At 34.9% G+C, this 12,012-nt stretch overlaps 1 protein-coding gene and 1 pseudogene across 3 annotated transcripts in view; both read left to right on the forward strand.

Moving 5' to 3' along the window:
• Tmem232 (transmembrane protein 232) overlaps positions 1 to 12,012 on the forward strand; it is a 196,794-nt gene that overhangs the window by 16,246 nt on the left and 168,536 nt on the right. For all 3 annotated transcript variants that reach the window (XM_010632230.1, XM_010632231.2, XM_010632232.1), the window contains exons 3-5: positions 4,112 to 4,223; positions 5,936 to 6,041; positions 8,034 to 8,191. In XM_010632230.1, the coding sequence (XP_010630532.1) occupies positions 4,112 to 4,223; positions 5,936 to 6,041; positions 8,034 to 8,191 (376 nt within the window). The remainder of the gene's footprint in view (positions 1 to 4,111; positions 4,224 to 5,935; positions 6,042 to 8,033; positions 8,192 to 12,012) is intronic.
• LOC117286756 lies at positions 4,358 to 4,792 on the forward strand (annotated as a pseudogene).

Genomic DNA, 12,012 nt, shown 5'->3' on the forward strand with positions numbered 1-12,012 from the left:
GCTGTAGACGATTTTGAGTAGTGTTGATATTTTAACAACATTTATTCTTGGACACAGGATACTGACTTATCTTTGTCTCCTACAACTTCTTTTATTAGTGTTTTATAATTTTTGATGTACAAGACTTTCACTTCTTTAATCTTATTTTGATATTTTGGTTGCTATTGTAAATGCTCTGATTCATAATTTACTTTTTGAATAGATTGTTGTGTATAGAAATCTACTGCTATTTGTATGCTTATTTTTTCATCCTGTAAGTTTATTGAATCTATTTTAACAGTTTTTGTGTAGAAATACTACTGATGTTTTATGCTTATTTTTCATCCTGCATCTTTACTGGATTTATTAGTTCTATTTTTTTTTTTTTTGGTGGTATCTCTAAAGGTTTCTCTGTATTTTATCATATCATTTGCAAACAGAGATAATTTTACTTCTTATTTTCCTATTTGGATGCTTATTTTTTTCATGCATAGTTGCTCTGGCTACAGTTTCCAGTACTATGTTGAAAAGAAGAATTGGGAATGGGCATTCTTGCCCTTCACTATGTCATAGAGGAAAAGATTATGGCATTAGCTGTGGCTTTTTAATATATTACTTTCATTGGGTTGAGGTAAATCCCTTCTATACCTATTTTGTTGAAAGAGCTATAGTTATGAATGGAGATTTAGCTTTGTCAAATGCTGTTTTGTGTCTTTTTTTTCTGTTGCACACATTTATTTCTAACAATGTGATGGTTGATTTTTTATACATTTATACATTCTTGCTTCTCAGATAAATTCCATTGAGTCATGATGTGAGACACTTTAAACAAAACGTGTTATTGAATTTGGTTTGCTAAGGATATTTTGCATTTTAATTTGTTTATCAGGTAAATATCCTATGGTTTTATTTTCTTGTGGTGTCTATGTGGTTTTGGTATTAGGCTGATGCTAGCCATGTATAAAAAGTTTGGAAATGGTCCTTTATATATTTTTTAAAGATTTTAAAGGGTCAATATTAGTTCATCTTTGAATGCTTGGTTGAATTTACCCATAAGGACATCTGGTGCTGGGCTTTTCTTTTGGGAGGATTTTGATTACTGATCTAATTGCTTTGTTTTTTTAATTGGTCAGTGCATCCTTTCTACTTGTTTGGGGGAATAGGTACCAGGAATCAAACTCAGGGCCTTCCCCTTGCCAGGCAGGCACTGTATCACTGAACTACATCCCCAGCCCCCTTTCTACCTATTGGTGCTGTTTTTGGTGCACGTTATATTTCTAGGAATTTACTTATTTTTCTATAGTATTTAATTTGCTGGTATATAATTTTTCATAATATTCTCTTAGCTTTTATATTTTAGTGACATCCTTTATAATGTTTCCTTTTTTATTTCTGATTTTATTTGAATATTTTTAGTCTAAGAGTTTGTTTGATTTTGTTTTTCTTTACAAAACACTAACTCAGCTGGGCATGGTGGCACATGCCTGTAATCCCAGCACTTGGGAGGGTGAGGCAGGAGGATCACTGTGAGTTCGAGACCAGCCTGGGCTACATGTGAGTTCCAGGTCAGTCTCACTACATAGTGAGACCCTGTCTCAAAAAAACAAAAACAAACAAACAAACAAAAAACTAAAACAAAACACCAACTCAATTTTGTTGATTTTCCATTGTTTTTATATTTATGTTTGATTTATTACTACTCTACATGAGAGACTGCCAATAAAGGCTTACCAAATCCATTAATAGATGCATATCCTTTTCTCTAAGGCAGTTAAAGAATTGGTTGTTTATATTATTTGGTTCCAGTTTACAGTGCATTTCATAATTCCTGCTAAACTGTGATCATATAGCACTGTCAGTTTTGGGTTACATTTGACTCCCACTGGGACTGTCATTTACAAGCAAAACATATATTTTATCTTTTCCATATCCCACTGATAATTAATTTAGTAAATTTAGAACATAGTAAGCTAAAAAATAAATGTGTTTTATTTTCTAGTTTTCTCCTAATACTAACTCCAGTAATTTTGGGGCTCCACAAAAATACAATCACTGATATGACTCTGTTATTTTAACTATTCTTTTAATGTTACATTTGATTCCATGCCCATCTTAAATTCTGTAGTGCATCATAATAACCATAGTTCTTCTCTTTTATACACCTTCAAACTTAATTTACCACTTCTTTTTAAAATACTGTTTACTCTTCCTACATTTTTCCATGGGTTTTTTTTTATTCATTAAGCTTTAAATAAATCATATATGTGATGAAGACTCAATCCTTGATGCATCTAATCTGAATCTTTTCCCTGATATCCAGTTGCCTGTTCTCTCATCTCTACTTGTATAATTACAGTGATCTCAAACATAACATCTCCAATACTTGAACTTATTCTCTACACTTATTCCAGATCTGCTTCTCTAGCAATTATCTTCTTCTCAGTAAATGACAGTTCCATCCTATCAAACACTTCTTTTTCTCGTGATGAATACCTATTTCATTAGCCAGTCTAGTTGGCTAATATAAAAACGTATCCAGGTCTCAAACTGTTCCCCTTACTTACTTTGCCATTATTCTGCTCAAACCCAGTATTACTTCCTGCCTAACCAAATGTATGGCTACGCCCTCTTGTTAAATCCCATTTCCCCTTATTCCAATTTTCAACATAGCATTAGAACATTCCTGTTAAGCCTCAAGTTAAATCATGCAATCCTTTTTGTCAAAGCCCTGCAGTAGTTTCCCTTCTCATGTGAAATCAATATGGCTATTTTTTACCTCAGTGATCTTACTTCATACTTCTTTTTTCTCTTACTCAGTCATTTCACCCACAGCTGCATTAATTTAACTTTTATCTATAAGCAAAATGTATAGTAAAAGGACTCTGGCATAAACATGTTTTTTCTTCAATCACAAAGACATTTGACAATGGGAATTTGTTTCTTAATCTGAGTGTTAACAAAATCAATCCATGAAATTTACACATATATTTTTCATTTAAATTATTTTTTTTTGTGTGTGTATGAAACATTCTTATTGGAAAAGCCAAGTATCAGGACCCATGCAGAGGATCTTGATCTCTTGCTGGATACTACAATGTAAAGTAAGACTCAGAGACAGAAATCAAACTGAAACAGGGAACTGGGATGGTCAGAGCTGAGCAAGTAAAGACCCTGAAACAGCCCTAACCGTTGATATTTATTGATTACACAATCATTTGTTAATTTGGGGTGAGGGCACTACTTGTGGTTGCTAAAGATACACTGCAGACACAGGCAAAGCTTGTAAAAGAAGGGACAAAAATTCTTGCGTTAGGAACAGAAGATGCGGTTTTTCTATAAAATGCAATACTACTCAGCCATAAAGAGTGAGAAATTAGAGTCATTCATAGGAAAATTACCAAGACCTGTCATGTAAAGGTACAAGATCCCAATGATGAATATAGCTGTACTGTATACCTAAAATACCCCAATAAACTCAATGAGAAAAAAAAACAGACCAGATATAAGTTGTGATTAAAGATTAACTTGTCTTTTTCAGTTAAAAATGTTTCAACGCTGGGAGCAGAATTTGGGTAATGTCTGGCTTAGGCTGCTGTGTTATCCCGTATCATCAGAGCCCCACAGCCCCACGGACCATTTCTCCGGTCTCTGCTGTGGCTGTTGGGGTGGGGGTGGGGGTGGGCAAAAAAAAACAGACCAGATATAAGTTGTGATTAAAGATTAACTTGTCTTTTTCAGTTAAAAATGTTTCAACGCTGGGAGCAGAATTTGGGTAATGTCTGGCTTAGGCTGCTGTGTTATCCCGTATCATCAGAGCCCCACAGCCCCACGGACCATTTCTCCGGTCTCTGCTGTGGCTGTTGGGGTGGGGGTGGGGGTGGGCAATGCTAACTTGACCACCATCCACAGTGCTCTCATGAGTCGTATAGGCTTCAGCCAGACTTACTTCTTAAAACAAGCCAACTGTAGGGTTAAAGCTTTCCAGCCTGCACTGCTTGCAGCCTTCTTTGGTCATAATCAACAGGGTGGTCTTCTTTCTACCTTTTCTAGAATATTGTTATACTTAGCTACTCTAAGTTGATTAATTAAAAATTGACAATGATAAATATTTTATTAATGCTTTTTAATTTAGGTCATTATTATTAACTAGAGAAAAGTTCATCGTGAAATTCAACCAAACACAGAATCCAGTAGAGAAGAAAGAACTGTTGGAACAAGCGAGAAGAAACATTCTCAGATGTAAGGTATGGTATATTATTCAATTACTTAGTACGGGAACTTTGTTTTATAGTTGCTGAATGATTACATGTTCTAAAATATTGAAAGAAAGAATAAGAACATAGGTACACCTTTCTTTAAAGAAATTATAAGTAGCCTTTCCGGCGGTGAGGACCTCACCACGAGAACATGCCTCTTGCAAAAAGATATCCTTCATCCCTCTCCAGAGGACGGGAAGAGGCAGTAAGAAGAGCCTCGTGCAGAGCCCCAATTCCTACTTCATGGACATGAAGTGTCCAGATGCTGTGAAATCACCACGGTCTTTAGCCTGCACAGACAGTAGTTCTGTGTGTAGGCTGCTCCACTGTCCTCTGCCAGCCTACCGGAGGGAAAGCAAGGCTCACAGAAGGATGCGCCTTCAGGAGGAAGCAGCGCCAGCAGTGCCCTGAGTCAAGATAAAAGGGAAGCCATCCCAGCAAACATATTTTGGGTAAAAAAAATTATAAGTAAGCAAAGGGAAAATATTAATGCAAATTAAAGAGTATAAGTTAAGTAATTAAATTTTCAGTGGCTTTTTGTGTGAAGGCTCCTACTCTTGTAAATTACTAGAGAATGTGATCATTGACATCCGTCTCGGAGCTCACAGCTACACATCGAAGTCTGGGAGATAGAACTTGAAAGTTTTACCATTTCTTTAAAAATTTATCTGAGGTATCATGTGGCAAAAAAAGTAAAGAAAGCTGTTGTAAATCTTCACTATGCAAATAGAAGGTACTTTTTTTTCCCTGCACCTAATGTGAAAAGTACATTCTTTAAGGTAAGATGTTAAATCTCAAATATTCAAACAGAAAAGGAAGTAAAATAAACTTTTATCTTGCCTTTACTACATTTGACTCTAAGTTTGATTTATGAGCTTTGTCTACATTTTTTTTTCCTGGTACCGGGGATAAAGCTCAAAACCTATTTGACTCCATTTTTAGGTCCTTATTTTTATCCTCATTTACTCCCCCTCCCTCTCATCCTTCTATCTCCTTCCTCTTCCCAATTGAAAAACATTTCCCCACTTTCTATTCTCTATCTTTTATTCTGCTCTTCATTAATAATTTTGGGTTTCTCATATACAAGCACAATTCATGAAATAAATGCACAAAGTTAAGGTACAATGTTAGGTGCTTTTTTTTTGTTTGTTTTGTAATAGTGGTTGTTATTTTTTAGTTAAGGGTTGTTCATATATTTACACTTTTGAAATAATCCATTTAAAACATCTGATGAAAAAATAGTACGCATGCAGAGAGGTGCCAGGGGAGGTACATTCATCAGTAAGCTTCTTTCCAAGTGGCTAATTAGCATTGATCCATCAACATTGGTAGCCAGAGTTGTATAAAAAATTGGTATCATCCTTATTTCTTCAATAAATATTTTATACAATCAGATGCATCTCTTGGGAAAATAAGGTGGAAGTAACCACTGGAAGACATAGTAAAGATTATTTTATTAAATAATGAATGATATCACCCAGAATATTAACATTCTCTACAGGAAGTACCAATACAGTTTGAAAAAACATGTCAAAAATACAAATAATAAAGACAATAATATAAAGTTGTGTATAATTCTGGCCACAAAGCATCAACTTCACAGAGTGACTTTCAGAATATAATTAAGAGATGATAAAAATGAATAAGCAAATAAAAGATGTACATTTTTGTTTGCCTTTTTTCATGTTTCCCCATGACAGAGAAAACTGGGCCTCAGTTCCTTGGGCTGTGGGAAGCACGTGCATCTCCCTTTTGCATGGACTGAAGTAATGTATCTGGCACAATGCAAAGGAGAAATCCAAGACGGTATGTGCTCTAACTCAGCTCTTCTGAGGAGCCGAGGTATTTTCGAGATTAGCAGTTAAGACATAATTTGAGATCTTTAATTTCTAGAATTTTTTCAGGACACAAGAAAAATTTGTTCTTTTCTATCAAAGTAACTCATAATGTTTCATTATAAAAGTTTCTTTGGTAATTTTGAATTTATGAATTTAACTGCTCAACTTTTTAATTACAAAATTATTTTTAAAAACTTTTTCTCATTATAGTCTTTATTACTTTTTCTAAAATTAGCAACTAATTAAAAAGTAATATAAATTGTCATTTAGTGGTTTCCAATTACAATAAGCACTATACATTAGAAAAGTTTATTTCTGCATTTTATAATTCTTACTCATAAAACATTAATCAAATGGCCTTTTTAAACTTATTTTATAGAGCTAATTTTCCTCATTACCTTTTCATTTATCCCTTCTTATTTATATGTCTCTTTTCAAGCACCCTCTAACCAGTCTAAAAAAGAAATTAAATAACATTATTTTTAAGGGGGTAAAATTCTTTCTCTCGTTATCCTAAATGTTTTGTACGTCCCTTTTAAGATGAGTTTCAGAATGTTAACCATGTAAGGTCAGGGAGTATTGCCCCATGTAAATTGGGATTGTAATGCTCTCTAGGAGCTTCAAGCAATAAGAACTGTTTTGCATTTAACTTGCCTTTATATCCCCTTTAGCCCATGCTATTCACAGCCTGACCGCTCTTAAATGTTTAAGTGACACTGAGGTAAAGACCTTTAGTTTGTTACCAACCAGTAGGCAAGTGCTTGATTCATTTTTGTGTTCTGGCCTCTGGCGGTCATGTGATTCAGAAGGTGTGTCCTTTGCCCAGTCCAGGGGTAAAGCACACTTGGCTTGAATTAGAGTAATTCCTATTAAGTTACCAGTGCATAGATTGGGAAGAGTCACATGGCTGATCCTGTCCAGAAGAATATAAAAACATCCTGTTATGAATACTCTTTTTTTTTTGGTTTTTTGAGACAGGGTCTCACTATATAGTTGAGACTGACCTGCAACTCACTATGTAGCCCAGGCTGATCTTGAACTCACAGCAATCCTCCTGCCTCATTCTCCTGAGTGCTGGGATTACAGGTGTGTGCCACCACGCCCGGCTCAGAATACTCTTGTTAACTTGCTTTGGGGGGAGAAAGTATCTCTTCCCTCCTTGTACCCCTCTTTATTTCCCTAGTTTTCTCAGTAAGATGTCCAGACCGGGAGCTTGGGTCACTATCATATGGTGTCTTTATGTTCACCAGGCCAACTAGCAGGTAGAGAAATGTGCACACAGTGGGCAATTTTATTAACCATTTTTGGACCCTTTCCAGTTCTGATCTTGTAAAATAACAAACACCTTTATTTTGAAGATATTTTCTGTTGAGCTTCATGTTACACAAAAAGCATTTTGACTTATTTGGACATTGACCTCCTGAAGATTTCTTAAACATGGTTTCTGCTCACCATCCCTAGAATAATAAAAATCATCTCCTAATAGGATTTCCACCAGTATTCTTGTTGTCTTCTATTCTGTAGTCCACTGTCTATTTAGCAGTGGCCATTTAACTGCTTAAATAATTTCCAGTGACATCTGATTTCACTTAAAATGATTCCCAACTGTTTGGAATGGTCGCAGCTTTTCTGTTGGATTTCTTGCATGGCAGCTGAGAGTTCCAGAGCTGGGGGTTGGGGAAACGGATTGGAGGAAGCTGTACCGCCTTTTCTCATCTGCCTTAGAAGTCATGCAGGTCACTTCTGCTGCATACTGTCACTTCAAGGAACCACAAGGACTACTTGAGTTTAGGGGAATGGATGGTAGATTTTATCTCTTGATGGAAAGGGTTGTAAAGAATTTGAGATACGTTTTAAAACCAGTATCTGATGAGCAAATAGTTAACTGCAAGAATTAATTACAGCATGTACGGAAACTGGGTAATTTTTAAATGACAGTTTCTATTTTTTAATATTTCAGATGCTTTAAATATGCTTTACACTTCCTTGGACCATGCTCCCTTAGATTATGATCATCTGCCTGCCTTATTTTTTGTTGCGGAATCAGTTTTATATAGACTGTGTTGTGATGCATTCCTGAAGGAGTTTTTATATTCTGTTGAGATAAAGCTGACAAAGGTATGTTTTGAACATTTCTACGTTTCAGATGGTTAGTCTCTATTTTATGACATCTGTTTTAGCACTAAGACAAGACAGTTCCTTTTATTATGGAATACTCTCAGGTTTGATAATTTGACTTTATGCTGTAAATAGTACATTATTGCCTGATATTCAAGTAGACTCAATCTGAGAAAATATAATTTCACAAGCTAAGAAAATATTTAATCACAATCAATACATTTATTGATTTTTGGAATATATATAGATTTTATCTTTTTCATTTTAAGGAACTTTAACACTACTGAATTTGTAATTTAAAATTGCTGACACATAATCTTAAATAGCTTCTCAATTTATGAAGATGAGTAGTTCTTTCAGTCTTGTCTGTTATTTTAGAGCTTTATCAAACTTTCTTCACTTAGGTCATGTTTTACAGATTTCTTGAAGCCATGTACTTTTACTCTATAATGCTCGTGATTGACTGTTGGAAACATTATTAGTCAATTAAATTTGGCTTAATACTTTTATTGTAAAGAGAGTAAAGAAAGACAAGATTTCTTTAATATATAGCATATATATGAAACAAGTATAACTGATTATGCAAAATGAAGTTTTTCCTTATTCAGTTTTGAATATAGACTCTTAGAAAACAAAACATGAGAGAATATTCATGAATCGGCCTTACAGTAGGATATTTTGGGGAGCTGACTGTATTTCTATTTTCATAAATCTACCATAGATATTCTTTAACATATTGAGAATATAAGATTTATGGATCGAGGCAAGAACAGATATGGCACACATAACAGCAAATGATTAAGCAAAAGACTATAGCTTTTTATGGGAGGATAGGAGGAAAAGGGTTAAAACGTTACCAATAGTTTTCTTGGAATTGTAAGACTATAAAGATTTTTTTGGAAACTCCATTTTTGATATATGTATTTTGTTTAAAATGGAAAACATGGAGATATATAAAGTTAAAATATAAGTACAAATATGAAATAACATAAAATGTAAATGAGTATAATTGAAAAAGAATGAAATGGAAAAACTTAAGTAAATCTGGTTCATCTGTCCTTTCCTTCTTATTTCGTTTAGTGGACTTCCTCCGTTTCTTAATTTTTGTATTTCTGCTCAAAAAATAACTATAAAATATAGTCTTATCCATTTCATCTGTTGCTTATGTGTTATGCATGTCATGCCATTTTAAACAGTTTATTAGCATATGTTTGTGGTCCATGACGAATATGTCTGTTACAGGGTATTGGTAAATACTGCATCTTGATGTTCTTTAAACTTCTCTCTCTCATTCCCTCGCTGCTGTCTTTGCCCGACCCAGATGCCCTTCTCATCATCAGGTTAGGGCACTTGAACATTTTATTGTAGCAGCCACAAACAAGCAGCACTTCGCTATGTGCTTTGTACAGTGAGAAGTACCTTAAATATAATAGACTTGATATTAATTTACTGAATTGTCTTGATAATCCTACGACAGAGGTGCTGTTATTATCTGACAGGAAATCACTGAAGTTTATGTGATCTACCGATGTCCCAGCAGTCAAGGCTTTGAAAACCGAGAGATTCCAGAGTCCACTGGAAGCTCTACCATGATATAACACACCTACCTAGTTCTCAGATTTACTAATTTTAAAGTTTATTCCTTATTGCTTTAGCCAATATAAACTAGTTAGAGGAAGTAAGCAAGACCTACATCTATATGTACTTTTCTTGCCTTTGGAGAACTGTCATTATGTAACTTATAATACATTGATTGTAACCGTCCCTTTGCTGCTTTATTTTTTTTGGTATTGGGGATCGCACTTATCGCACTTAGGACTTTGTACTTGCGAGACAGGAGTGGTACCACTGAGCTAAATCCCTGGCCCTGCTCCTTTCTTTTTGACAGCAAGTGTTATTGAAAGGTATAACTGTCAAGGCTTTACCTGCATCCATCCGCACCATTTTGTAAATTTATTTTTTATTTTTATTGCTACCTGTTTGCTTACATAATGATTGCATTCATCACGGTGAGTACCTACATGTGCAGAACACATCTTCATTCTTTTCACTTCTCCTGCCGTTCTTCCTCCTTCCCTCCATCTGAGGCCCCCCTTCCTGTTTGCAGATCTGTCTCTGTTTCCTGTTATTTTTATTTTGCTCTTTAAATTATTTCTACTCTGGGTTTATCACAAGAGAAACAACACATTTAGACTGTTGTGTGATTTCTTTCACTTAACATTATTGTCTGAAGGTGTATCTACTTTGAACAAATAACTCAAATATATCCTTCTTTGTGGTACAGTTGTGCTCCTTTGTGAATAAATGCTGCATTTTCTTTACCCACTTATCTGTTGATGGATATATAGAAATATTTCCAAGATTTAGCTCTTATGAATTGTGCTGCCATAAATATGGGTGTGCTGTATCTGTGTAATTTGATGTCATTAACTCTTTTCGAAAGATACCTAGAATGAAAGAGGTGAGTCAAATGGAATTTATAGTTTTAACATTTAACTGATTTCCATAATTCTTGTACTAGTTTGCACTCCCACCAACAATGTAAAAGGGCAGTCTTAACAGTCTTTGTTATTCTTTGATAGTTTGATGATGGCCATTCTTTCTGGGGTAGGATGGAATCTCAGTGTTGTTAAACTGTATTTCAGAGACATGGAACATTTTTTTCATGTATTTATTGGCAATTCATATTTCTTATCTGTGAAGTATCTATTCAATCCAGTGGCCCATTTCTTGGTTGAATCTTTTATTTTTGGAATCTATTGTCCTGTGTTGGAGGAGTGGCTGGCAGAAACTTTTTTTCCATTCTTTGTTTCTTCACTCTGCTGATTGTTTCTTGTGCTTTTCAGATGCTTTTTTTTTTTTATGATTAAACATTTTTTAAAAATTTTTTAAAAATTTAATTTATTGGCACATTTTAGGTAGACAGTAGTTACATTCATTAGTGGGATCTTGTATCTTTACATGCCAGGTCTTGGTTCTCGTTTTTTCCCCTTGTCCCAACCCTCCCTTCACCATCCCCTCCCCTCCCCCCTTCAAACACTTTAATTCCATTTTTACATTTTCTCATATTTTTTTTTCCTTTTCCCTTATTCCCCCTTCCCTATCCTTCTCACTGTCCCTACACCTTTGGTCCTTTTCTTCCTATTTGCTAAGTGCCCGATTAGGATCTTGAGTAATATTTTAGTTTTTCACACCAGAGATACTATTCGGTATTTGCATATGTGTGCCTTATTTATTTCACTTAGAAGTATATCCTCAAAATGTACCCATTTAACTATGAATAAATCTACTTTCTCATTCTTTATGGCTGAGTAGTATTCTATTTTGTAGAAAAACCACATCTTCTTTATCCATTTTCTAATTGATGGGCAGATCAGCTGTTTCCAACTTTTAGCTATTATAAACTGTGCCACTATAAACATGGGTGCGCATATATCACTGTGGTATGCTTCTTTTAATTCGTTTGGAAAGATACCCAGCAGAGGGATGGCTGGGTCAAATGGAACCTCTAATCCTAGTTCTTTGAGGTATCTCAATATTGACTTCCATAGTGGTTGCACCAGTCTGCACTCCCACCAACAATGGAGAAGGATTCCTTTCTCCCCACAACCCTGCCAACATTTATTATTGTGTGATTTCTTGATAGCAGCCATTCTTTGTGGGTTGAGGTGAAATCTCAATGTTGTTTTCATTTGCATCTCTCAAATGACCAGTGATGTGGAGCATTTTTTCATATATTTAATAGCATCTTTTACTTCTTTGTCTGAGAAATGTCTGTTCATTTCAGATGCCCTCTTTAGAATTGGGTCTTTATATTTGGG

Source organism: Fukomys damarensis, unplaced genomic scaffold (assembly GCF_012274545.1).
Source record: "Fukomys damarensis isolate Sample0158 unplaced genomic scaffold, DMR_v1.0_HiC HiC_scaffold_3, whole genome shotgun sequence".
NCBI lineage: Eukaryota > Metazoa > Chordata > Mammalia > Rodentia > Bathyergidae > Fukomys > Fukomys damarensis.